The sequence below is a fragment of the Carcharodon carcharias genome, chromosome 20 (assembly GCF_017639515.1).
Source record: "Carcharodon carcharias isolate sCarCar2 chromosome 20, sCarCar2.pri, whole genome shotgun sequence".
In the NCBI taxonomy this organism is placed as follows: Eukaryota; Metazoa; Chordata; class Chondrichthyes; order Lamniformes; family Lamnidae; genus Carcharodon; species Carcharodon carcharias.
This window is the reverse complement of record NC_054486.1, coordinates 35,180,890-35,208,463: the sequence shown is the minus strand read 5'-3', so window position 1 is coordinate 35,208,463 and position 27,574 is coordinate 35,180,890. Positions and strand designations below refer to the sequence as shown.

The window sequence follows — 27,574 nt, the reverse complement described above, 5'->3', positions numbered from 1 at the left end:
CAAACCTATCAGAAGCACACAAAAATTCAATAGGAAACTCCCAAAGGGCTCAATGTGCATCTTCCAGTTTTAACAAAAATACCAGAATAATTTTCTGGGTCAGGCAGGTCAGGGATCAGAGTTAACCTAGTGATACAGAAATCCAGGTGCCCTCAGCAGCCCTGTGCTCAGGAACAGGAGAAAGATCCAACAATCAGACTAACTTTTTCTGATTAAACTCCTGTCAAGCAACTTGCAACATTTTACTATGATAAAAGGGCACTATATAAGTTGTTGATATATTTTCAAGTGTGGCATTCTGTTGTATTCACTTTAAGAATGAGTTTTGTTGGATTCCTCCTGCTGAAAACATATTCTCAGTGCAAACTGCTACTGTTAAATAACAGCAGACTGATAAGAAACAGCTCAGTGTCATGAAATGTTTCACTCTGGTCTATTGAACAAAACAATCTGAACTCAAGCAGCTGTGACTTGTACCAGTTCATGTAAAAATAGAACTCCTTTTGGAATGATTTTCCAGACAATATTAGTTCCTGTCCTTATAGGAAATGAAAACAGCCTTTGGAGAAAAGCCAACTGCTTGGATGCCAGTAATCCTAAAAGCCTGGAAAATACAACCAGAGAATATGACTTCAAATCTCACTGCAGCAGTGGGAGAATTTGGATTCAACTATTTTTTTAAATCCACAAATAAAAAACGAGTGTCAGTAAAAGTGCCTTTGAAGCTATTGGATTATCGTTAATGTCCATCTAGGCTAACAAACCTGCCATCCTTACCTGCCCTTATTTTATATTCGATCTTGGGAATGTGGGCATTGCTGACACGGCCAGCATTTGTTATTCATCCCTTATCATCCTTGAGGTGACGAGCCACCTTCTTGAACCACTGCAGTCCAGATGTCAGGGTGTATGTCAGACATACAGTAATCCCTTCTGCAGGAAGCAGCCATATTCTACTTTATAGCTGGATGGATAACGGCACCTGGTCCTCAACATTCACCCGGTTCTCATCTGTGGATCTACATAACCGCTTGTGCTTGGCAACGGCCACATCCTGTTAACTGTGTTGACTCGCAGGCTAAACCAGGTGAGGGTAGCATGGAGCTGGTATCTATGTGAGGCAGAATGCCCATCTCCAACCACCCTTTTACAAATGCACAAAAAAAAGCTTTGACAAGTGTAGCAGAGGAAATGGTACTCCCTAACTGTTACTGAAAGCTTCGCAACACAACTGTGTGAACAGCTGTAGAGTTCATCAGCACGGGCACAGAAGATGCTGCCGATCATCCACTGCAGTCCAACCACATCTCCAGTCACCTTGACTTGTCAAGTCAGTGGGAACAGATGTACAAACCCGAGAGAGTGGGGCTTGCTAACTGCAATGTAAACAACCTGTGCAGTTGTTTCTCGTGTGCATACCTTAGCGAATTCCTAGCCTCTGAGCTGCTTTGGTAGCCACAGTATTTATATGGCCATTCCAATGAAGTTTCTAATCAATGATAACCCCCCCAGAATGTTGATACAGGATTCAACAACGGTAATGCCAATGAACATCAAGGGGAGATGGTTAGATTCTCTCTCATTGGGGACGGTCTTTGGCTGGCACTAATGGGTCAGATATTTACACCACACATGTGATTCCAGTCCCAGACTCACTGCTACTGAAGTTGCATAGCAAGTCAGCATAGCAACTCAGATGTAGCAAAACATTACTAGTTAAAGGTGGCGGTAGCTCACCACCATCCTCCCAGGACAATTAGGGATGGGCAATAAATGCCAGGTTTGCCAGCGACACCCACATCCTGAGAATGAATAAAGGATAAGGAAAAGTTACTAAAGTGGAACTAAGTCTTGAAGTCCAATTACTTCAAAATGTTGCTATAGATGGTAGCCCCAAGTAAACAAGTTGGCAGAACAGACTCAAGGAGCCGAATGGCCAACTCCTGTTCCTTTGTTCAGAAACTGCCAGCACCCATTTTGAAGAATTGGTTTTCACAAAAGCCTCTAGGAGGTATCACTACCTAGATTGGACCAACGAGAAGCAAAAAGAACGCCCTGCAACTGTTGGAAATCTGAAATAAGAACAGAAAATGGTGGAAGCAACAACAACTTAGAGCCATTCATGTTGATATAGCACCTTTAATGTAGCAAAATATCCCAAAGTGCTTCACACGAGTGGACAAAAATTGACATCAAGTCAAAGGAAGAAATATTTGGACATGAGACTAACAGCTTAGTAGGTTTTAAGGACTGCCTTAAAGGAGGCGAGGTAGTGAGGCAGAGAGGAAATTCCAGAACTTAGGGCCTAGATGGCTGAAGGCCACCAATGAAAATCAAGGATGCATAGAAGTCCAGAATTTGAGGAGTACAGATAACTTGGAGGATTGTGGGACTGGAAGAGATTACAGATGGGGAGGGCAAGGCGATGGAAGGATTTGAACGTAAGGATGAGAATTTTAAATTCAAGGTCTTACGTGACTGGGAGCCAATGTCAGTCAGCGAACATAAAGTTAATAGGGGAACAGGACTTGGTGTGAGTTAGAATAGAAGAGAGTTTTGGATGAGCTCAAGTTCATGGATGGTGCAAGATGGATGGTCGGTTCATATCAAAATTGAAAACAGTTGTTTTGGCTAGAAGCAACAACCAATATTCATAATCCCAGAAACTTAGAATCAACAAGGCTTCTCTCTCTACACTAACTGAACTAGAGGTTAACGAGAATACCGGATAATGATGAACAGCAGGTGGGATGAGAAAGAAAACTTTACCTGAGGTGATTCTCTCTGCCTCTCAGCCTGATGGGGGTCTATGAAATATTCTGCCTTTTTAAAAAAGAGAAAATCTGAAAGTTCTTATTTTGCTAAGTTCTTTTTTTAAATTAGCAAAATATTGGCATACATCACTCCAACACTGAATACTGAATTGTTTACAAGACTTTTATTTTGATGTGAACTAGTTTTGTACAATATGCATTTTAACAACAGATGGGATACCGGGGCCCAAGGAAAATGCATGCTGGAGCAAGGCGGTATACAAATAAAACTGCGTAGTGCATAGTTGTGTTTCCTTCTCTGCCACCTAATCAAAGATAAAGGTGAGAGAAACCATAAGTGCATTCAGTTCATTGTAGATAATACAAACAGAAAATGCTAGAAAAACTCAGCAGGTATGGCAGCATCTGCAGCGAGAGAAACAGGGTTAATGTTTCGAGTCCGTTCAGTTCATTGTATGGTCAGGTTCAGTATAACAGCGTCAGTCACAACAGCAACAAGAGATGTTGGTGCCCTCGATTAAGCCAGTTGCTAGCTTCTTCAGGGTGACTGGGTAGTTTATTTTATTACCCGTCAGAGACAAGGACAATTTGTTTCCCAATGTTTCCTCCTTTCATCATGGACTGAAAAGCAGCTGCAAGAGAAGAATTGTGAGATTTACGGATTTAAGAAAGAAGGACAATCCCCAAGGGTTATTTTCACTAACTCATAACATACAAAACGAACAATGCTTTTGATTCAGTACAGTTTTCATGTCATGCTGCCACTGTAGCATTTGCAATACAGTCATGGTTTAAGGCATCAGTTTTCCATGTAATTTGAAATGGTACCAGGCTGAGGGATTTCAGTGGAGTGACAGGAGAAGCTGGTGTTGTTTTCCTTACAGCGGAGAAGGTTAAGAGGAGATTTAGTAGAAGTGTTCAAAATTGTAAGGGGTTTCATATAGTAAATTAGGAGAACCTGTTTCCACTGGCAGGAAGGTCAGTAACCAGAGGATATTTAATATAATTGGCAAAAGACCCAGAGGGAAGATGAGATGATGATCTTCTTTACACAATAATTGTTATAATCAGGAATGCTCTGCGGTGGAAACAGATTCAACAGTAACTTTCAAAAGGAATTGGATATGTAGCTGGAAGGGAAAATAAAACGGTAGGATTGTATGCAAAGAGCAGAGGAATGAGATTGAATAGCTCTTTCAAAGAGCTGGGATAGGCACAATAGGTCAAGTAGCCTCCATCTGTGCTGCTTTTCAGTTTCTATATCCCTTACCCGCTTTTCCTTCAGCCAGCAATTGAACCTAGAGTTAAGAGTTGACACAGTCTCTGCATCCATTTAACACCTGTAGTCCATTTCACAGCCTCACCACCCTGTGTAAGAAAGTCTCTGTCCCATTTCCTGGAGTTTAAAAGAATGAGTGGGGATCTCATAGAAACATTAAAAATTCTTAAGGGGCTTGATAGGGTAGGTGCTGAGAAAATGTTTTCCCTCGCTGGGGAATCTAGAACAGGGTCGCAGTTGTAGAATAAGGGGCCGGCCATTAAGGACAGAGATAAGGAGACATTTCTTCACTCAGAGGGTTGTGAATCTTTGGAATTCTCTACCCCAGAGAACTGTGGATGCTCCATCATTGAATATATTCAAGATTGAGATCAATAACTTTGTGGGTACGGAGGGAATTAAGAGAAATGGGATAGTGTGGAAAGTGAAATTGAGGAAGGAGGTTAGCCATGATCTTACTAAATGGTACAGCAGGCTTGAATGGCCAAATGGCCCACCCCTGCTTCTATTTCATACATTTTTACGAATCCCAGTGTTTTGTTTGAATTTCTTATGGCTTTGTTAACCTACATTGTTACTTTCAGTGATTAGTGTATTTGTATCTCTAGATCCCTTTTCCTCTACCCCATTTAAACTCCTATTTTCCAAGGAGTGCCTGAATCTACCAAAATACACCACCTTGGTTATAAATTGCTATTGGTATGTCATTTCCACACCCATTCTGCTAGTTTATTAATGTCTTCCTGTATTTTGTCACAATTCTCCCTCTGTATTAACTACATCGCCCCAACACCCTATTTGGTGTCACCTGCAAATTCTGAAATTGTACTAAGGATTTCAGAGCCCATATTGTTTGTGTAAAGGGTGAACAACAGTGACCTCAAAATCAATCCTGTGGAAGATCACTTCTCACCATTTGTTTGTCTGAGTAATTACCTTCAACCCCCTACTCTCTGTTTTTCTGTTTTGTAGTCAGTTTGTCATCCATTCAGCTACTTATCCCTTGATTCCACATGCTCTGAGCTTAGTCATGAGACCGATAAGCGATATCTTTCCAAAGGTCTTCTGAAAGTCTAAATATGCTTCAAGCTCACCTCCCAATCTGGCCAGTCTCGGACACCCTCATGGTGGTGACCCGGGAGAAAATCACCTCCTTACCATTTGTTAGTTCAGTGTTGTCCAATAGGATTTTGATGCTTGCCAAACTTTTGGCAATCAGATCATCATATTTGCCACACGATACAACATACTTGTAATATTAATAAAATAAATGTGCAATCTTTTAATAGATTCACTACCAGAGCAAGGAGAACTTCAAAGTGGTTTTGCAATCCAACTGTTCCGCAAAGCAAGCCTGCTGAATACACTCTCAAAGGGTGGTGACAATCTGTTAACAGAAATGTTCTGTTTCTAAAGTGTATGCCAGTTTATTTAAAAAAAACAAATTTATTCAAGAGTAAACTGTCTCTATTTTATCAAAATTGATATATTAAGAGACTCTGCGAAAGAAACGAATCAACAAATCTCTATGTTTTGCTTTCTGCACTCTGAATCTTGCCAACTTACTCGCTGTCATCTGCCATTTCCAAACACAGCATCCAGACATTTAATAGACATTTGGCTCATGGCCAACCTCCTGCAATCTCTTCTTTTAAATCAATAGTGCCCTATTCCTATGAACGCTCATTTCAACAGATCTATTCAGATGAAAGTTTAACACAATTAGATGTTGCTGCACTGTCCCAGCTTGCCAAAATTTTAACCTCATTGACAGCCATGCAGCACTGTCCGTTGCTCACGCACCTCAACTGTTGCACAGAAACTGCCATCTACCAGCTAAATAAAATCAAGTTCTTCATTTAGCATCCCCTATGTCACTAGATTCCCCCAGAAAATTTCAAGAGCAATCAAATTGTGCTGTCCTTCCAAAGGCCAGCCCTGCTTTCAGAGCTTCACAGTGCGGCCCCACAGATCTAAACGTACTCTCATTTAGAGGCACACAGAGAGAACAGGAACAGAGAAGGTAACAAACGATGAGCTATTTTTCTTGTTTCATTAGCAAGTGGCCCTTCAACTTCCAGACTACAATTAGTTTGTCGGATTTCTAGTAGTCTAATAAATGCAGTTGCAGTCTTACCGACATGTGACTCCCATCTAACAGCAATGCAGTCAATTCTTCCTAGCTCAATTAGTGATGGACAACAAATAACAGTATAGCGAGTGACACTCATACCCACTGATGCAACTTTAACACAACTCTGTATTGTGCGGCTAAAAACAAACAGCATCAATTCACCACCAATTCACCATCAATTCGTGGCGAGTGTATTAGACAACACTGCCTTAGTATTGAGAGATCAATTAAAGGGTAAGAAGGGAAAATAGAAGTGTCTTAGCACAGCAAACCTAAGAAGGCACGAAGCTGACCTTTCCCTTACCTCCAATATTTTCCAATCCTTTCACCACCGTCTCACGAACCTGCAGGAACAGAAGTGTTTGTGAGAGCTGCAAACATGTCTTATATATTCCTGCTATCCACACCACCACTGAAATGTCACTGTGGAAAGTGCCTGTACCAACTCAACAATGCTGCACTCAAGTCCAAAAAATCTCATTTTTCTTTCTGCCTTCACCCAAACGTTCTTTCCCCTCATCACTTCCTCTGCTGATTGTTGCATGAATACTCTCTGAGCTGGTAACCATTGGATTACTTCTGCACCTATTTTATATGGTCGCAAATCTTTCATCCAATTTCTCAATTGTGCCAATCAGCAGCGTGAGGCATTGACTCAGGATTGGGGTTGTTACTAGGGTCTGAAGCTGTTGGTTGGGGTGACTACTGTTTTGCATTCTGAAGTCCTTGCTTCTTACAGCTTGTTCTTAATTACTGTCAACTAAACAGAACTGATGGAACTTGAAAGTTGGGCACCGAGCTCAGGGGAACATTTTTTCCAGATTCTGTCGAGTGAGATTATTGAATTTGCAAGAATTGAATTCCGCAGAATGGATCCTAGGTGCATCTATTGTGGTGCTAGACACTGACAGAGACCAGGAATGTATAATCAAAGCATTCAAAGTTCGGGCACTGGGACAAGTAGGGTACAAAAACAAGGACAATTTTAGCCTAATCTGCCCGCTGGAAACTGACATGATTGGGTTGGCAGCCATTTCTCAACCCACTCAATTTTAACTTTGATGGAGAGTAAGATCACAGGGGAGGTGGTGGAGGGGGTTGCTGGTAAAACGAATGTCCAGAAAAAAATCAAATCCCCCCACCCACACCCACCCCATCATTCTGCAGTGTTTTTGTGTACCATCTACCTAACTGCAGGTAGGGGCCAAGGTGCCTGGTAATGGGGAAGGAGGGCAACATTCAGTAATCACCCTATTTCTCCTCCATTCATCCTGGTTTTGTCATCAACTCTTAGAGGCTCAGGCTACAAGAGGCTCAAGCTGCCAGCACAGATTTCTCATGCAATTCACCAGCTGACATCAGAAGCAGAGCCAGATTCCAACCATCAACTGTGGGTTTTGCAAATTTCCAACCGGACACCAATTACTTCAAGACTCTGTAGGACAAGATTTACTCTTACAGTCGTGCTTTTCCAAAATGAGGATTACATCAACAAATTCTGTTTAAACAGAGTCTCTACGAACGACAGCAACGTAACTCATGACTGAAGCTGCAGTAAAGTCTCCTGGTCAAAGCAGGATTATTGCTCCAGCCAAACACAGTGAATGGTGGATAGTTATACAATACATGAGAGACCTAAAAGGAAACCCAATTAGTTATAGGAGAACAGGATCTGGGTGTGACTCTCAGGGAAATTCCCAATCATCTCCATTCTGGCTTGGAATATATGCAGCCTTTAAAAAAGAGGAATGCACCAAGCAGCCACAGTACAGTACAGTACCTTCAACTTCCCCTCCTTCAGCCACTGGCTCAATTGGACCAGTCCCGCTTCATGCTTATCTGAATAATTCAGCACCATGAATCTTTCTCTGCAGAAGGTCACAAAGGGGAGGGGAAGGGGGGGGTGGTGAGAGGAAGAAACAAATATCATAATTAGAGCACAATTCTGCCAATACAACACTTTCATTATGCACTAGAGTGTTGAGCTAAACAGGCAGACACGCCAAAGCCACTGGAACAAAAGCCTGAGGACACTGTGCTGCAACACCTCTGGTATGAAGCACTGCACTTAGAACATTCTGAACCTAAATCTAATGGAGGGCGACTAATGAAAAGTTGTTGTCTAAATAAAAAAGAGCATCTGTTCTATCTACTGAATGAACCAAGTCTCCTTCAACAGCACCTTCCAAACCCACGAGCTCTACCACCTCGAAGGACAAGAGCAACAGACACATGGGAACATCAACTGCATGGAGCTCCCCTCCAAGTCACTCACCATCCTGACTTGGAAATATATCGCTGTTCCTTCACTGCCACTGAGCCAAAATCCTGGAACTCCCTCCCTAACAACACTGTGGGTGTACCTACACCACATGGACTGCAGCGGTTCAAGAAGGCAGCTCACCAACACCTTCTCAAGGGCAACTAGGGATGGGCAATAAACGCTGGTGTAGTAAGCGACAACCGCCTTCAAAAAATGAAAAAAAAAAGGAAACCATTGCAAGTTCTGTGCATTATTAATTATTAAATTTCAAGGACATTTGATACCATGTTCCTCAATAAGGTGAAAAACTGATGTATTAACAATAAAATACGAGAGAAGAGAAAGCAAACACCTAGGCTCCCACTCTTTCTTCCTTTTCAAAGAGATGTAGAAGATTTTGGATAAGGTAGTCAAAGAAAAGTCGTTTCCATTAGCTTTTTGTACAAGGAGTAGGGGATGCAGATTAAAGTTTGGGACGAGAGATGCAGGGGAAACACGAGGAAGAACTTTTTTTTTTTTTACACGGTGACTGGTAATAACCAGGAACTCATTGCCTCAGAGGGTCATGTAAGCAGAGATGATCAATGATTTCAAAAGGAAACTGGATAGGCACTTGAAGGAAATAAACTTGGTCTACATGAGTAGAGCAAGGGAAGGTGACTGGAACAGACTGGCATGGACTCAGTGGACTGAGTGGTCTCTTTCTGCACTGTAATGATTCTATGGGCCTGATTTTGATTGCCCATTCGGTAGGAATGGAAGCAGGCATGTTTTGAAAATAGCGTTCTCAGATGGTGTGCCAGTGTCCCTTCGGGCTGCAGCTATCTTCAGAGCGAGGGCGGGGGGCTGGTGAGGGGGAGGGGTGTCGGAACCAGCTTGCCTCCAATTAACTGCCCGATAAGCTCCTCGAAGAGCTCATTAACAAAGCTGGTGAGGGCGAGAAAGTGATTTTCAAATCACAAATCAGCAAAATGGAACCGGCTGGTGCACAGCTGCCAGATGCAATGCGGGGAGCCATCAAAGTAAATGTTTTTTCTGAAAAAAAAATTTTGCTAATAAGAATTAGTATCTCAGATTGGGTGCTATACGTCTTAGTCAGCCATTTGACCAACCGTCTGTGCCATGAGGCTGCTGGCCAGCACTCTGATTTCCCGCCTCCTCTATTCAGTCAGACAGTGGCAGGCTCAGTCATGGCTGCCATTTGCCTCCAAGCATTGCACTCTGAAGTCAGCTTCTGCCTCTTGACAGTGCCCAGCACCACTAACTGGCTGCCAAGCTTACCACCAGCCCAGTTAAAGATAATGCAGCACAGACGCAGCTTGGGGTTGGGACCTGGAAATTATTCCGGGCATTGGGTTCCCGACCCTGGATTGAAAATCAAGCCCTCTGAATCTATGACCCAATGATCCCTACAGGAAGTGGCTAAGTGTGGCCAGTTGTTGTGGGGGAAACTGGGCATGATGGTCATCCTTTACAGCAGTCAAATAGCTGACCATCATTCTCTGTCTACTCCTATGTTCTGAATAATAGCTGGGCACTGGAGGTTGCCCATGAAATGGGTAGTGCGGGAAGGGAGGTGGGAAGTAGGGTAACAAGGGGGGAAAAATTGAGAAAAGACTCCTATGGATTCAAGTTGCACTCCAGAGGCCCGGGTGGATAATCCAGGCTGATGCCTCCATGGAGGAGAATGACTAGTAGCACAGGTAAAACTGGTCAACTGAAACAGTTGATCTAGGGGGACTCTGAGGAAATGCTGGCAGAGAAACAAAAACTGTCAAACGTTTCTCAACCAGCTGAAAGAGTGAAGCATGTCTGAAGGCCTTTGGAAGAAACAAGCACATGATTTGAAAATGTCAAATAAAAAAGTTGTTGAATGGGCTTTAAACAACCAGAGATGAAAAGGTTCTTTTTTATAGAACAAACAAGCATACAACTGGCATAGATTCAATGGGCCTAATGGCTTCCTGTGCTGTAATGACTCTATGATATTGCTGGTGTACTTCTATCACAGGAGGAAAGAATGAACTTGCATTTCTAAAGCAGTTTTCACAATCTCAGAACATCAGCACTTCGGTCAATGAAGTCCTTTTGAAGTGTACTCCTGTTGTAATGTAAATAACCATTATGAGCACAGCAAGTTCCCACACACACCAATATGATAAAGACTAGATAAAGGGTTGAATTTTAGAGGTCACAGTAAAGCAACAGCACTCACCACTGACCTCGAGGAAAGCTGCCCACAAAGATCTAGCAAATTCTTGGACGTGGATTTCACCTTTCCTGAAGTCAGTTTGAATCTGGCACCAAGTCAAGGGGAAATTCCCAGGGACAGTGACATCATCAAGCAGGGTTAACAGCCAATCAGACTGATGTATTCTCAAAGGCAGCAAACTAGGAAGTAAGAACCGCTGAATCCCTCCATTTTTTATTTTAAAATTTATTGATAGTGAAATAAATAATTGGGACATATAGGATTAGCTAGAATATATGGCACAGAAACAGGCCATTTGGCCCAACCAGTCCATGCTGCTGTTTATACTCTATTGAAGTCTCCTCCCATCTTTTCTCATCTAAACCAATTATCGTAACTACCTACTCCCTTCCCTCTCATATGCTTGTCTAGCTTCCCCTTAAGTGAACATGGGATTAAGGTAGAAGATAAAATATCAAACTTAAAAATTAAAATATAGTATTTCGTATCATAATGGGGAAATTTGACATTGAACAAATATGAAATTCTTTTCAGGGCCAGTGAGTCTATTTGGCAATAATTATGAACTTAATTAAAAACCAAATTACAACTCATTTAACAAGATGTAACTTCAAGGGGTTTTAGAGTGAGGCTAAGCACATTAAGAGTGTAAGTTCTTGCAGTTCAATGATTTCCCACTGATTGCAGACTGGGGAGGAAGGACCTTAGCAGGAGAAGTGTAGAATCACTGACATCCTACTTTTGGATTTCCATATTTAACTGTACATGTGTGGACTTCAGAATTTAGTGTCAGCTTCAGAGGAGTAATGACAGTGAATGCTGACAGTTTTGCCATGATCAGTACCACAAAACATCAGCCTGTTTTAGTGATGTTGGTTGAGGGATAAATAATGGCCAGAACACTGAGGAGAACTCTGCTGCTCTTTGAATTGTCTCGCAAGATATTTTATGTCCAACTAAGGGCAGATGGGGCAATGGTGCATCTCATTTAAAAGACGGCAACAATGACAACACTCCATCTGTACTACATTGGGAGGGTTAGTCTAGGTATGTGCTGGGGCTTGAACCCATAACCTTCTGACTCAGAGGCAAGAGTGCTACCACTGACCTATAGCTGACACAGCAATAGTGAAATGTCAGCACATTACAAATGAACATACGAGCATACAATAAGAACAGGAGTAGGCCATTCAGGCCTTCAAGCCTGCTCCGCCATTTGACAAGAAGAGCAAGCCTTTGGCATACTAGCAGATATTCCCACCTGAGCCAGAAGGTTCAGGGTTTGATCTCCACTCCAGACAGTCTTGGCGAGTGGAGATCAGAGCTCCAGAGCTGAATTGTAGGTTGACATCCAGTGGTATACTCGTATCTGGTGTATGAGAGTGCCCCCCACCCCGACCACGTTGCATGGGTTTTGGGAGTTCATGATTCTTCCCATCAGATTGGACTAACCCTCCCCATGGGCTGATATAAAGATGGCTCTGTCCATGGAACGAAGATTCACATTGTGGCCTGTCTGTTAATGAGAATCTTCCCACTACTGAACACTGCTCTCTAAGGGGAGAACAGGGAGATGTGAAATCAAGAACTCTCACACACTGTATTTGCAACTGGAATGGTATGCTTACCTTGTGATATTTCTCTCGTTTAGGATAGCCTCAATGTGGGGAGGCAACGGAGGAGGATAAGGCACATCTTTATTGTACTGGGAGATCTGGCCACAAAGAATGATGTGACTGTTCTGATTCATCTGGGTTTAAAGACATATACATGGTAATATTCAACTAACTTAGAAACAGAAATATACTTATAGGGCATCATTTTTGTTAACCAAAGGTATTAAGGCGCTTGAGGAAAAAGGTGTATATTGAGTTAGGTGGCAGATCATCCATAATCTCATTGATTGGCAGACAGGCTTGAGGGATTGAATGGCCTCCTTCTGCTCCTAACCTTACAGAATGATGAGGCTGAAAGGGTTAAATTGTGATAACAGGTTTCATAAACTTGTTTTGTATTCCCTTGAGTTTAGATGGTTGGGGCAAGGTATAGCTAACATTTTTATTTACTCTTTTAAGAGAAACTATTTCCTCTGTGAGAGAATCCAGAGTACGGGAGCATTGTCTTAAAATTAAGAGCTGGGCATTTTTAGAGTGAAATCAGGCAGTACTTTCTCCACAGGGTTGTGGAAATCTGCACAGGTTGGGGAACATACAAAATTTTCGCTCCTGATAGTGCTGGAGTTTTGTTGGGTAAGTATATAGAGATGGGTAAGTACATGGATCAAAGGAGTATAAATTCTCATTGTTCCGCCATTGGCAGCCTGTAGTTGCCGAGACTTTAAACTTTGGGATTTCCTCTGCCTCGCATTCCTCCTTTAAGATGCTTCTTAAAACCTACCTCTGTGACCAAGCTTTTGCTCACTGGTCCTAACATCTCCCCATGTGATTCAGTGTTAACTTTTGTATAACTCTCCGTTTTTTTTTTATTCATTCACGGGATGTGGGCTTCGCTGGCTGGACCAGCATTTATTGCCCATCCCTAGTTGCCCTTGAGAAGGTAGTGGTGCCTTCTTGAACCGCTGCATTCCATGTGGTGTAGGTACACCCACAGTGTTGTTAGGAAGGGAGTTCCAGGATTTTGACCCAGCGACAGTGAAGGAATATTTCCAAGTCAGGATGGTGAGTGACTGAGGGGGAAACTTCCATGTGGTGGTGTTCCCATCTATCTGCTGCCCTTGTCCTTCTAGATGGTAGTAGTCGTGGGTTTGGAAGGTGCTGTTGAAGGAGCCTTGGTGAATTCCTGCTGTGCATCTTGTAGATGGTACACACTGCTGCCACTGTGTGTCAGTAGTGGAGGGAGTGAACATTTGTGGATGTGATGCCAATCAAGCGGACTGTTTTGTCCTGGATGGTGTCCAGCTTCTTCAGTGTTGTAGGAGCTGCACTCATCCAGGCAAGTGGGGAGTATTCCATCACACTCCTGACTTGTGCCTTGTAAATGGTGGACAGGCTTTGGGGAGTCAGGAGGTGGGTTAATCGAAGCAGGATTCCTAGCCTCTGATCTGCTCTCGTAGCCACAGTATTTATATAGCTAGTCCAGTTCAGTTTCTGGTCAATGGTAACCCCCAGGATGTTGATAGTCAGGGATTCAGTGATGATAATGCCATTGAACATCAAGGGGTGATGGTTGGATTCTCTCTTGTTGGAGATAGTCACTGCCTGACACTTGTGTGGCACGAATGTTACTTGCCACTTGTCAGCCCAAGCCTGGATATTGTCCAAGTCTTGCTGCATGTGGACATGGACTGTTTCAGTATCTAAGGAATGGTGCTGAACATTGTGCAATCATCAGTGAACACCCCCACTTCTGACCTGATGATGGAAGGAAGGAAGGTCATTGATGCAGCAGCTGAAGATGGTTGGGCCGAGGACACTACCCTGAGGATCTCCTGCAGTGATGTCCTGGAACTGAGATGACTGACCTCCAACAACCACAACCATCTTCCTTTGTGCTAGGTATGACTCTAACCAACGGAGAGTCTTCCCCGATTCCCACTGACTCCAGTTTTGCTGTGAAATGCCTCGAGTTGTTTTACTACTGCCTTTGCACGTGGGAATGGGGAAGTAGGGAGGAGATGAGAATAGAGCTCAGACAGTTCAATAGCACTTCAACGCCTCATGTTTACACTTTAATCATCATCTATTGATTTGCTGTTGGCACAGTTTTTCCAGAGGTATAAGTACCCACTGGGGTGGCAGGCTTCACAACCAGCAGTAGCCAATCAATGCACCCTGGATTGCCAGGGAAGGGAGAAGTCTTGGATGATTCAGTTGGGAGAAAAGAAGGGAAAGGAAATAATATAAAACAAAAACAGAAATACCTGGAAAAACTCAGCAGGTCTGGCAGCATCGGCGGAGAGGAAAAGAGTTGATGTTTCGAGTCCTCATAACCCTTCGACAGAACTTGAGTTCGAGTCCAAGAAAGAGTTGAAATATAAGCTGGTTTAAGGTGTGGGGGGGGGGCGGGGGGGGGGGGGGGGGGAGAGAAAAAGAGAGAGAGAGAGAGGTGGAGGGGGGTGGTGTGGTTGTAGGGACAAACAAGCAGTGATAGTAGCAGATCATCAAAAGATGTCACCAATAATAGAACAAAAGAACACATAGGTGTTAAAGTTGGCGATATTATCTAAACGAATGTGCTAATTAAGAATGGATGGTAGGGCACTCAAGGTATAGCTCTAGTGGGGGTGGGGAGAGCATAAAATATTTTAAAATACTTAAAAATGGAAATAGGTGGGAAAAGAAAAATCTATATAACTTATTGGAAAGAAAACAAAAGGAAGGGGGAAACAGAAAGGGGGGGGGATGGAGGAGGGAGCTCAAGACCTAAAGTTGTTGAATTCAATATTCAGTCCGGAAGGCTGTAAAGTGCCTAGTCGGAAGATGAGGTGTTGTTCCTCCAGTTTGCGTTGGGCTTCACTGGAACAATGCAGCAAGCCAAGGACAGACATGTGGGCAAGAGAGAAGGGTGGAGTGTTAAAATGGCAAGCGACAGGGAGGTTTGGGTCATTCTTGCGGACAGACCGCAGGTGTTCTGCAAAGCGGTCGCCCTGTTTCCGTTTGGTCTCTCCAATGTAGAGGAGACCACATTGGGAGCAACGAATGCAGTAGACTAAGTTGGGGGAAATGCAAGTGAAATGCTGCTTCACTTGAAAGGAGTGTTTGGGCCCTTGGACGGTGAGGAGAGAGGAAGTGAAGGGGCAGGTGTTGCATCTTTTGCGTGGGCATGGGGTGGTGCCATAGGAGGGGGTTGAGGAGTAGGGGGTGATGGAGGAGTGGACCAGGGTGTCCCGGAGGGAGCGATCCCTATGGAATGCCGATAGGGGGGGTGAAGGGAAGATGTGTTTGGTGGTGGCATCATGCTGGAGTTGGCGGAAATGGTGGAGGATGATCCTTTGAATGCGGAGGCTGGTGGGGTGATAAGTGAGGACAAGGGGGACCCTATCATGTTTGTGGGATGGAGGAGAAGGCGTAAAGGCGGATGCGCGGGAGATGGGCCGGACACGGCTGAGGGCCCTGTCAACGACCGTGGGTGGAAAACCTCGGTTAAGGAAGAAGGAGGACATGTCAGAGGAACTGTTTTTTGAAGGTAGCATCATCGGAACAGATGCGACGGAGGCGAAGGAACTGAGAAAATGGGATGGAGTCCTTACAGGAAGCGGGGTGTGAGGAGCTGTAGTCGAAGTAGCTGTGGGAGTCGGTGGGCTTGTAATGAATATTGGTGGACAGTCTATCACCAGAGATTGAGACAGAGAGGTCAAGGAAGGGAAGGGAAGTGTCAGAGATGGACCACGTGAAAATGATGGAGGGGTGGAGATTGGAAGCAAAATTAATAAATTTTTCCAAGTCCCAACGAGAGCATGAAGCGGCACTAAGTAATCATCGATGTACCGGAGAAAGAGTTGTGGAAGGGGGCCGGAGTAGCACTGGAATAAGGAATGTTCCACGTACCCCATAAAGAGACAGGCATAGCTGGGGCCCATGCGGGTACCCATAGCCACACCTTTTATTTGGAGGAAGTGAGAGGAGTTGAAGGAGAAATTGTTCAACGTGAGAACAAGTTCAGCCAGACGGAGGAGAGTAGTGGTGGATGGGGATTGTTCGGGCCTCTGTTCGAGGAAGAAGCTAAGGGCCCTCAGACCATCCTGGTGGGGGATGGAGGTGTAGAGGAATTGGACGTCCATGGTGAAGAGGAAGCGGTTGGGGCCAGGGAACTGGAAATTGTTGATGTGACGTAAGGTGTCAGAGGAATCACGGATGTAGGTGCGAAGGGACTGGACAAGGGGAGAGAGAAGGGAGTCAAGATAACGAGAAATGTGTTCTGTGGGGCAGGAGCAAGCTGAGACGATCGGTCTACCGGGGCAGTTCTGTTTGTGGATTTTGGGTAGGAGATAGAAGCGGGCCGTCCGAGGTTGGGCGACTATCAGGTTGGAAGCTGTGGGAGGGAGATCCCCAGAGGAGATGAGGTCAGTGACAGTCCTGGAAACAATGGCTTGATGTTCAGTGGTGGGGTCATGGTCCAGGGAGAGGTAGGAGGAAGTGTCTGCGAGTTGACGCTCAGCCTCCGCGAGGTAGAGGTCAGTGCGCCAGACAACAACAGCACCACCCTTGTCAGCGGGTTTGATGACAATGTCAGGGTTGGACCTGAGATCTTCCACCCACGGTCGTTGACAGGGCCCTCAACCGTGTCCGGCCCATCTCCTGCGCATCCGCCCTCACGCCTTCTCCTCCCTCCCAGAAACATGATAGGGTCCCCCTTGTCCTCACTTATCACCCCACCAGCCTCCGCATTCAAAGGATCATCCTCCGCCATTTCCGCCAACTCCAGCATGATGCCACCACCAAACACATCTTCCCTTCACCCCCCCCTATCGGCATTCCGCAGGGATCGCTCCCTCCGGGACACCCTGGTCCACTCCTCCATCACCCCCTGCTCCTCAACCCCCTCCTATGGCACCACACCATGCCCACGCAAAAGATGCAACACCTGCCCCTTCACTTCCTCTCTCCTCACCGTCCAAGGACCCAAACACTCCTTTCAAGTGAAGCAGCATTTCACTTGCATTTCCCCCAACTTAGTCTACTGCATTCGTTGCTCCCAATGTGGTCTCCTCTACATTGGAGAGACCAAACGTAAACTGGGCGACCGCTTTGCAGAACACCTGCGGTCTGTCCGCAAGAATGACCCAAACCTCCCTTTCGCTTGCCATTTTAACACTCCACCCTGCTCTCTTGCCCACATGTCTGTCCTTGGCTTGCTGCATTGTTCCAGTGAAGCCCAAAGCAAACTGGAGGAACAACACCTCATCTTCCGACTAGGCATTTTACAGCCTTCCGGACTGAATACTGAATTCAACAACTTTAGGTCTTGAGCTCCCTCCTCCATCCCCACCCCCTTTCTGTTTCCCCCTTCCTTTTGTTTTTTTTCCCTATATAGATTTTTCTTTTCCCTATTTCCATTATTTTTAAGTATTTTAAAATATTTTATGCTCTCCCCACCCCCACTAGAGCTATACCTTGAGTGCCCTACCATCCATTCTTAATTAGCACATTCGTTTAGATAATATCACCAACTTTAACACCTATGTGTTCTTTTGTTCTATTGTTGGTGACATCTTTTGATGATCTGCTTCTATCACTGCTTGTTTGTCCCTACAACCACACCACCCCCCTCCACTTCTCTCTCTCTCTCCCCCCCCACCCACCCACCCCACACCCCACACCTTAAACCAGCTTATATTTCAACTCTTTCTTGGACTCGAACTCAAGTTCTGTCGAAGGGTTATGAGGACTCGAAACGTCAACTCTTTTCTTCTCCGCCGATGCTGCCAGACCTGCTGAGTTTTTCCAGGTAATTCTGTTTTTGTTTTGGATTTCCAGCATCCGCAGTTTTTTTGTTTTTATAAAGGAAATAATATGTTATCCCTAACTGGGGAAGGAGGAATAGAGATCAGGAGTGCCTTCATCCAATAGTAAAAAACCTTACTTATCATCTGTGCTCCCTGCGTTCCTTCAACCTTTAAAATCCTTACCTGGCTTATGACGGTGTTACTGGTATCCCCTCCGACATTGTCAAAGTAAGTGTCCACTCCAGCTGGACAGTACTCCAGCAGCTTCTCCGCGATGTTATCCCTCTTATAGTTGATGGCTGCATCAAAGCCCATCTCACAGACCAAAACCTGACACTTCTCATCTGTGCCACAGATCCCAACTACTCTGGCGCATCCTTCAAGACGACCAATCTGGGAACACAGTCACAATGTCTTACCAATTGACCCACTGCACCTGGTTATCAAAAGAAAAGTTCATCCAGATTCTCAAACATAAGATGCAATTGCAGAATCCCATCAAACTTGTGCTAACATTGCAAAGATGCATTTGTATCACTTTGGGCGTGAGGCAACTACAAAAATTTGTGTTTATAAATGCACATACGAATTAGGAGCAGGAGTAGACCACTCAGCCCTTTGAGCCTGCTCCACTATCCTATAAGATCATGGCTGATCTGATTGTAACCTCAACTCCACATTCCTACCTAACCCAACAACCTTTTACCCCCTTGTTTATCAAGAATCTGAAGAATATAGTGCCTCTAAATGTAGGAAAATGTTCCTAGTTGACTCACAGGGAAATCATCTGACATAACTGACACCCCCACAAAGCAGATGGCATTAGGATAGATGACCAAAAGCTTGGTCAAAGATGTGGGTTTTAATTAGAGCCAAAAAGGGACATAGATTTCTTAGGCTTCTTCCCCTACTAGTCAAGGGACTCACAGTGAGTGCAATATTGTAGCGGTTTTGGTATTAGACCAATAACGTAGAGGTCACCAGCTCAATCAATTGGGTACTTTATGATCAGGCTGTCAGATAGTTGTTCACTAATGCCATTCAAGGATTGCACCCAAATAGCCTCACTCACTACACACTAGCCTATTGATAGACAACTGGAGCCTTGACAGCATCCCAAGAACAGAATTTTTAAAAAGCAAGATAATGAAGTTTGTGTCAACTAAGGAGAAAGTTTCCAGTGGCAGGAGGGTCAGATTGAAGACAATTGGCATAAAGAACCAGAGAGGCGATGAGCAGAATTTATTTTAAAGGTATTTGTGATCTAGAATGCAGTGCCTGAAAAGGTAACGGAAGAAGATTTAATTGAATATATAATTGAAAAGGAAATATTCACAGGGCTATGGGGAAGAGCAGGAGTTTAGGTCTAATTGGATAGCTCTTTAAAAGAGCCAGCACAGGCACAATGGGCTAAAAGTCCTCTTTCCAAGCTGTAAGATTCAATGCGCTGAATTTTACCAAACAGGAAGATTTACTGGGGTTGGGGCCCAAACCACTTGAGCAGGAGGCGGGACACAGAATCGGATTTTGTCACTTCTGTGCAATGATTGATTGGCAGGCCAGTCAATAACAGGGGGTGGGGAAGGGGTGTGGGTGGAAGACCCAGCTGTTAACCGGCTGCCACCATTTTTAAAGGGATGGCTGCACTTGGTTTAAAGATATCTCCAAAAGAGGCACCTCGAAGGAAGAGGAAGCAAAGGATTAAGTTCAAACAACGACTGCAGCGAGACACAGAGTGGCTCCCAGATTTAGTGATGTCTCCCCGGAGGTGCTCCTTCAGGTGGCAAAGGGACAGCAGCAGGTGCTGTTCACACTTGACGGAAGGAAGAGGCCTCGCCAAGAAGCTATTCGTTGAGTTTGCAGCCAAGGTCAGCAGTCAGGGTGGTCAGGTGAAGATGGTTGCTGTGCTGCACACGATTCAATGACCTGGTGAGATCCGACAAGCTTGCAGCCCTGGATAGCACAAAAGGCAGCAATGACATGTGAGAATAGGGTGATGACCCAGGCCTTGGACATGAGCAGCCACCAGCGTTAACAGTGAGATGTGCTGTGGCCTTGCAGCGGAGACCCCTGGTCAGTCAGCATCAACTGCTGCATTAGCAATACTAAAGGGCTCCCAGCAGCATTGGCACAATGCTGGACCAGTGACAATGTCTGCAAGAGAAGCAGGCTCACAATGTCAGGGAACAGAGATGAGCTGGAGGAGGATTTCCACTGTTGTCTGTATTGATGCTGATGGAGGAGAAGGCAATGGAGCTAGAAAGGCTTTCAGCAGGGCAGCATGTCCCTCAGGGTGAAGGGCCTGTGGAGGCCAGGGACAATAAGTAACTTCATGGTAGCGTCCATTAAACATTATGTTGCATGCTACCTATGGTGCACCTATAGCCAATGATGGCCACAGGGAGCTCTAGATGAAGGGTAAGCAGAAGGAGTTGGCGGAAAGCACCACAGGCACCGCAACATCACTCTTGTCTCTTCCACAGGTCAAGTTGTAGATGAGGCATCAACAAGGGCAGACCAAATGCTCGAGACCTCAGAGGAGGAGCCACCATCTGAGGGGACATCATCACATCGTTCTCACACACCCTCCACTAGTGCAGATACTCGCACATTGGTGGGCATTAGCGCGCAATTAGAAAGTGTGGCACCAGCTGGTAAGCACAGAAGAACGACACAGCAAATGGAGGCAGTGACAGCTGTGGCTACTCTCCATCAGAGGGCTGAGGAAAGGCCCAGTGATGCTCAAATTCATGCAGGTCAGGAGCCATCAGCAAAGCAGGAGATGCTGAAGCTACAGTGTGAAATATGTGGACACATGTCAGAGTTCCTGGGGGCCGGCGGGAGACTGGGCCGCGGGAGACCGGGTCGGGGGGGGGGGTCGGAGGGGGCCGCGGGAGCCGCAGGGAAAGGTCTCAGTCTGTGAACCAACTGTTTTCAGACAAAAATCAAGGTGTGATATCACAGGGGACAGGTAAGCAATTGGTTGGTGAGTATTTTGCTCATATATCTATCAAAACTCCTGTAATTTATTAGTAATTCTAATGTTTTATTAGGAGCAGTAAGATTTCCCAGCAGTCGTAAAGGGTGTAGTTGGCTTAAATAAAGATGGAAGTGCAGGTGATGTGTTGTGATGACAGAATGTGGGGTTTCTAGGGCAGCAGTGTGATCCAGGACAAACACATCCACAGTTAGTGTCTGCGGCTCAAGGAGCTTTGAATCAGAGTTATTGAGCCAAGCTACAGACACTGCGATGCATTATGGAGCGGGAAAGTTACCTGGACACTTTGTTCCAGGAGGTGGTCAGACCCCTTAGCATTGGGCCTTCTGATTTGGTCAGTGATCAGGGACAGGAGGGTGTGACTACAAGTGAGGCAGCTAAGGGGATCGAGAAGGTACAAGCGGAGGAGCCTCGGCCTTTGCAATTGTCCAACAGATTTGAGGTGCTTCAGCCTCTTTGGACAAAAGCAGGGGCTGCAGGATGGATGAACAAACTGACCATGGCAGCAAGGCATAGGAAACCATTCAAGTGGGGGGAGTTAATAGGAATGTAGTTGTAGTAGAAGACAGTATGGTCAGGAGGGATAGACACAGTTCTCTGCAGCCGAGAGCGAGGGCCCAGAAGACCTGCCCGGTTCCAGGGTTTGGGACATCTGCTTAGGGCTCGAGAGGAACTTGCAGTGGGAGGGGGAGTATCTAGTGGTCGAGGTCCATGTGGGTACCAACAACACAAGAAGTACTGGGGAAGAGGTTCTGCTTAGGATGTCCAGGCAGCTAGAGGCTAAATTAAAAACCAAGGCCCTCAAAAGGTAATAATCCCTGGATTACTACCTAAACCATGAGTAAATTGGCATAGGATAAATAAGATGAGAGTGTTAAACACGTGCTCAAAGGTTGCTGTGGGAGAAATGGGTTTCAATTCATGGGGCACTGGCATCAGTACTGGGGAAGGTGGGAGCTGTACTGTTAGGATGGTCAACACCTGAACCATGTTGAGACCTGTGTTTTGGCGAGTTGTATAACCAGGGCGGTAGAGAGGACTTTAAGCTAAATAATGAGGGGGAGGGATTGAGTGTGGGAAGATGTGGTGAATTAAAGAGAGAAGACAAGGCAAGAGAAGACAGCAAGATAGCAATAAGGATAATGATAACCAGAGAGTAGCAGGAAGGGATAGAGTGTATAAACTTAAAAGTGCACCAGAGATAAGGCCAGAGGTTGACTGAAAACAGTAAAAAGACAGAGCTAAAGGCTCTGTATTTGAATGCTCATAGCATTCATAAAAAACATATGAATTGAGAGCTCAATAAATATGCATGATCTGATAGCTATTACAGAGACATGGCTCCAGGATGACAAAGACTGGAACCTGAACATTCAAGGGTACATGACATTTTGGAAGGACAAGGAGCTAGGAAAAGGCAGAGGGGTAGCTCTTTTAATTAAGGATAACGTTAGTACAATAGAGAGAAATGACCTTAGTTCTAAAGATCAAAATGTATAATCAGTTTGGGTTGAGATCCACCTAATAGTAACCACACCTGCAGGACAAGGTAGATAGGAAGAAATAATTAGGGCTTGTGAGAAAGGTATGGCAATAATCATGGGTGATTTTAATCTGCATATAGATTGGATGAATCAGATTGGCAGGGGTAGCCTAGAAGATGAGTTCATAAGGTGCTTTCGAGACAGTTTTTAGAGCAGCACATTCTAGAGCCAACCAGAGAGCAGGCTATACTAAATCTGGTAATGTGCAATGAGACAGGATTAATTCATGACCTCATAGTAAAGGCAGTTTAGGTAGCAGTTTCCATAATATGACTGAATTTCGCATTCGGTTGGAGATGTGGATCTAAGACTAGTGTTTTAAACTTAAATAAGAGCAATTATGAGGGTATGAAGACAGAGCTCGCTAAAGTGAACTGGGAAATTAGGCTAAGGAATAGGTCAGTAGAGATGCAGTGGCAGACATTTAAGCAAATATTTCATAACACTCAGCAAAGATACATTTCAGTGAAAAAGAAAGACTCTAGGGGAAGAACACAACTTCCGTGGCTAGCTAACTAAGTTAGAGATAGTATCAAATTGAAAGAAAAACTCAACGAAGATTAGCAGATCAGAAGATTGGACAGGAGATAAAAAACAGCAAAGAATGACTAAAAGTGTAATAAGGGGGAAATTAGAGTACAAGAAAAAGCTAGCTAGAAATATGAAAACAAATACTAAGAGTATTTAAAAAGGAAAGAGTAACTAAAGTGAGCACTGGTCCTCGAGAGAGAGAGAGTGGAAAATTAAAAATGGAAAATGATGAAATGATGTATGAATTGAACGGATATTTTGCATCTGCCTTCACAATAGAGGATAGAAATAACATCCCAGAAATAATAGTGAATCAAGAGGTGAAAGGGAGGGAGGAACTTTAAACAATTACAATTACCAGGGAAAGGGTACTGAGAAAAAATATTAGAACTAAAAGTTGACAAATCCCTAGGTCCTGATGGAGTTCATCCTAGGGCCTTAAAAGAATTGGTTACTGAGATAGTAAATGCATCGGTTTTGATTTACCAAAATTCCCTAAACTCTGGAAAGGTCCCACCAGATTGGGAAATAGCGAATTCCTACTAAGAACGGAGGCAGAAAGCAAGCAGGAAACTACAGGCCGGATAGCCTAACATCTGTCACAGGGAAAATGTTAGAATCGATTATTAAGTAGGTTACAGCACAGCACTTAGAAAATCTCAAAGAGATCAGGCAGACTTAACATGGTTTTGTAAAAAGGAAATGGTGTTTGACTAATTTATTGGAGTTCTTTGAGGAAGTAACAATCAACGTGGATAAAGGGGAACCTGTGGATGTGGGGTACTTAGATTTCCAAAAGGTACGTGACAAGGTGCCACATCACAAGCTACTCATGGTGTAGTTCAAACCACGAGTAAGTTGAATGAAAGTTCTGCAAGGATCTGCTCCTTCAACCATAGGCTGTTTCTCTTCCATGTTTGCAGCTGACAGGGGCGACAGCCAGGTGTGCGTGTACCTGTATGTGTGTTTGTGGTGTGTGTGAGACTGTGGCCTGAACTTTTTGGATGGCGTGGTCTCACTTCCCGCCATCCGAAGAGTTCCCCACTGACTGAGTGCCCCGCAGTCATTTCACGCTCGAATGGGCTTTAAGTGGCTGCAGGCAGCACTTCTACCCCTTGCTTTGTAGGAAGTCCCAACTTAGAGAGCTGCTGACCATTCTGATTGGCCAGCAGCTCTCCAGTCCCCACAGCGACAGTGCTGCAGCAGACAGAAGTAGTTCAGGAAGATGTCAGAGAGCTGAAGTCCGGGGAGTTGAGGCCCACCTAAGTTCAAGGAGTCCCGGGACAGGTAATGTAGGGAAGGCCTGAGGGGACAATTAGGGCCTCATGGGAGAGGCCTGGGGGGGTTGTGATCCAGAGAGGCCACCAGACCTTAAGGGGGGGGGGGGGGGGGGGGGGGGGGGGGGGGGGGGGACACACACAACCTCAGAAGGGGGCTTTTGATAAAGGTGCTCACCCACCCTTCCCGCCCAAGGTGTAACCCTGTTGATTTTCGCCTTCCCCCCACACCAGCGCAATCCACCCGCAAGCCTCAAAATTGAGGCTGGATGAGAAACGGCCCTGAAGTGGTCAATTACTGGACACTTAAGGGCCTCAACTGGGGCAAGGGTAGGCGGGACCCTGGAGAGAATCCCATCCCTTCAATTACATGCACCCCCAACCCTGGCCAAAAACCCAGCTGTGGGGGAGAGCAAAATTCTGGCTTTTTTGTGCGTGGTGCAACAGAGAGGGAGCGGGGAGCAGGGGAACACGCGCTTGCCCCCGAGAGAGAGGGGGAACAGGGGAGCACGCGCTTGCCCCCGAGAGAGAGGGGGAACGGGGGAGCACGCGCTTGCCCCCGAGAGAGAGGGAGCGGGGGAGCACGCGCTTGCCCCCGAGAGAGAGGGGGAACGGGGGAGCACGCGCTTGCCCCCGAGAGAGAGGGGGAACGGGGGAGCACGCGCTTGCCCCCGAGAGGGGGAACAGGGGAGCACGCGCTTGCCCCCGAGAGAGAGGGAACGGGGGAGCACGCGCTTGCCCCCGAGAGAGAGGGGGAACGGGGGAGCACGCGCTTGCCCCCGAGAGAGAGGGGGAACGGGGGAGCACGCGCTTGCCCCCGAGAGAGAGGGGGAACAGGGGAGCACGCGCTTGCCCCCGAGAGAGAGGGGGAGCAGGGGAACACGCGCTTGCCCCCGAGAGAGAGGGGGAACAGGGGAGCACGCGCTTGCCCCCGAGAGAGAGGGGGAACGGGGGAGCACGCGCTTGCCCCCGAGAGGGGGAACAGGGGAGCACGCGCTTGCCCCCGAGAGAGAGGGAGCGGGGGAGCACGCGCTTGCCCCCGAGAGAGAGGGAGCGGGGGAGCACGCGCTTGCCCCCGAGAGAGAGGGGGAACGGGGGAACACGCGCTTGCCCCCGAGAGAGAGGGGGAACGGGGGAGCACGCGCTTGCCCCCGAGAGGGGGAACAGGGGAGCACGCGTTTGCCCCCGAGAGAGAGGGGGAACGGGGGAGCACGCGCTTGACCCCGAGAGAGAGGGGGAACGGGGGAGCACGCGCTTGCCCCCGAGAGAGAGGGGGAACGGGGGAGCACGCGCTTGCCCCCGAGAGAGAGGGGGAACGGGGGAGCACGCGCTTGCCCCCGAGAGAGAGGGGGAACGGGGGAGCACGCGCTTGCCCCCGAGAGAGAGAGGGAACGGGGGAGCACGCGCTTGCCCCCGAGAGAGAGGGGGAACGGGGGAGCACGCGCTTGCCCCCGAGAGAGAGGGGGAACGGGGGAGCACGCGCTTGCCCCCGAGAGAGAGGGGGAACGGGGGAGCACGCGCTTGCCCCCGAGAGAGAGGGGGAACGGGGAGCACGCGCTTGCCCCCGAGAGAGAGGGGAACGGGGGAGCACGCGCTTGCCCCCGAGAGAGAGGGGGACCGGGGGAGCACGCGCTTGCCCCCGAGAGAGAGGGGGAACGGGGGAGCACGCGCTTGCCCCCGAGAGAGAGGGGGAACGGGGGAGCACGCGCTTGCCCCCGAGAGAGAGGGGGAACGGGGGAGCACGCGCTTGCCCCCGAGAGGGGGAACAGGGGAGCACGCGCTTGCCCCCGAGAGAGAGGGGGAACGGGGGAGCACGCGCTTGCCCCCGAGAGAGAGGGGGAACGGGGGAGCACGCGCTTGCCCCCGAGAGAGAGAGGGAGCGGGGGAGCACGCGCTTGCCCCCCGAGAGGGGGGAACGGGGGAGCACGCGCTTGCCCCCGAGAGAGAGGGGGAACGGGGGAGCACGCGCTTGCCCCCGAGAGAGAGGGGGAACGGGGGAGCACGCGCTTGCCCCCGAGAGAGAGGGGAACGGGGGAGCACGCGCTTGCCCCCGAGAGAGAGGGGGAACGGGGGAGCACGCGCTTGCCCCCGAGAGAGAGAGGGAACGGGGGAGCACGCGCTTGCCCCCGAGAGAGAGGGGGAACGGGGGAGCACGCGCTTGCCCCCGAGAGAGAGGGGGAACGGGGGAGCACGCGCTTGCCCCCGAGAGAGAGGGGGAACGGGGGAGCACGCGCTTGCCCCCGAGAGAGAGGGGGAACGGGGGAGCACGCGCTTGCCCCCGAGAGAGAGGGGGAACGGGGGAGCACGCGCTTGCCCCCGAGAGAGAGGGGGAACGGGGGAGCACGCGCTTGCCCCCGAGAGAGAGGGGAGCGGGGGAGCACGCGCTTGCCCCCGAGAGAGAGAGGGGAACGGGGGAGCACGCGCTTGCCCCCGAGAGAGAGGGGGAACGGGGGAGCACGCGCTTGCCCCCGAGAGAGAGGGGGAACGGGGGAGCACGCGCTTGCCCCCGAGAGAGAGAGGGAGCGGGGGAGCACGCGCTTGCCCCCGAGAGAGAGGGGGAGCGGGGGAGCACGCGCTTGCCCCCGAGAGAGAGGGGGAACGGGGGAGCACGCGCTTGCCCCCGAGAGAGAGGGGGAACGGGGGAGCACGCGCTTGCCCCCGAGAGGGGGAACGGGGGAGCACGCGCTTGCCCCCGAGAGAGAGAGGGAGCGGGGGAGCACGCGCTTGCCCCCGAGAGAGAGGGGGAACGGGGGAGCACGCGCTTGCCCCCGAGAGAGAGGGGGAACGGGGGAGCACACGCTTGCCCCCGAGAGAGAGGGGGAACGGGGGAGCACGCGCTTGCCCCCGAGAGAGAGGGAACGGGGGAGCACGCGCTTGCCCCCGAGAGAGAGGGAACGGGGGAGCACGCGCTTGCCCCCGAGAGAGGGGGAACGGGGGAGCACGCGCTTGCCCCCGAGAGAGGGGGGGAACGGGGGAGCACGCGCTTGCCCCCGAGAGAGAGAGGGAGCGGGGGAGCACGCGCTTGCCCCCGAGAGAGAGGGGGAACGGGGGAGCACGCGCTTGCCCCCGAGAGGGGGAACGGGGGAGCACGCGCTTGCCCCCGAGAGAGAGGGAACGGGGGAGCACGCGCTTGCCCCCGAGAGAGGGGGGGAACGGG

At 47.7% G+C, this 27,574-nt stretch overlaps 1 protein-coding gene across 6 annotated transcripts in view; it reads right to left on the bottom strand.

Moving 5' to 3' along the window:
• Window positions 1–2,923: 2,923 nt before the first annotated feature.
• Window positions 2,924–27,574, bottom strand: part of ptgr2 (prostaglandin reductase 2) — a 53,660-nt gene continuing 29,009 nt past the window's right edge. For all 6 annotated transcript variants that reach the window (XM_041214524.1, XM_041214529.1, XM_041214527.1 and 3 more), the window contains 5 exons: window positions 18,251–18,460; window positions 12,291–12,412; window positions 7,968–8,055; window positions 6,492–6,531; window positions 2,924–3,406 (listed from right to left, as the gene is read on the bottom strand). In XM_041214524.1, coding sequence (XP_041070458.1) covers window positions 3,339–3,406; window positions 6,492–6,531; window positions 7,968–8,055; window positions 12,291–12,412; window positions 18,251–18,460 — 528 coding nt within the window. In that variant the 3' untranslated portion in view covers window positions 2,924–3,338. The remainder of the gene's footprint in view (window positions 3,407–6,491; window positions 6,532–7,967; window positions 8,056–12,290; window positions 12,413–18,250; window positions 18,461–27,574) is intronic.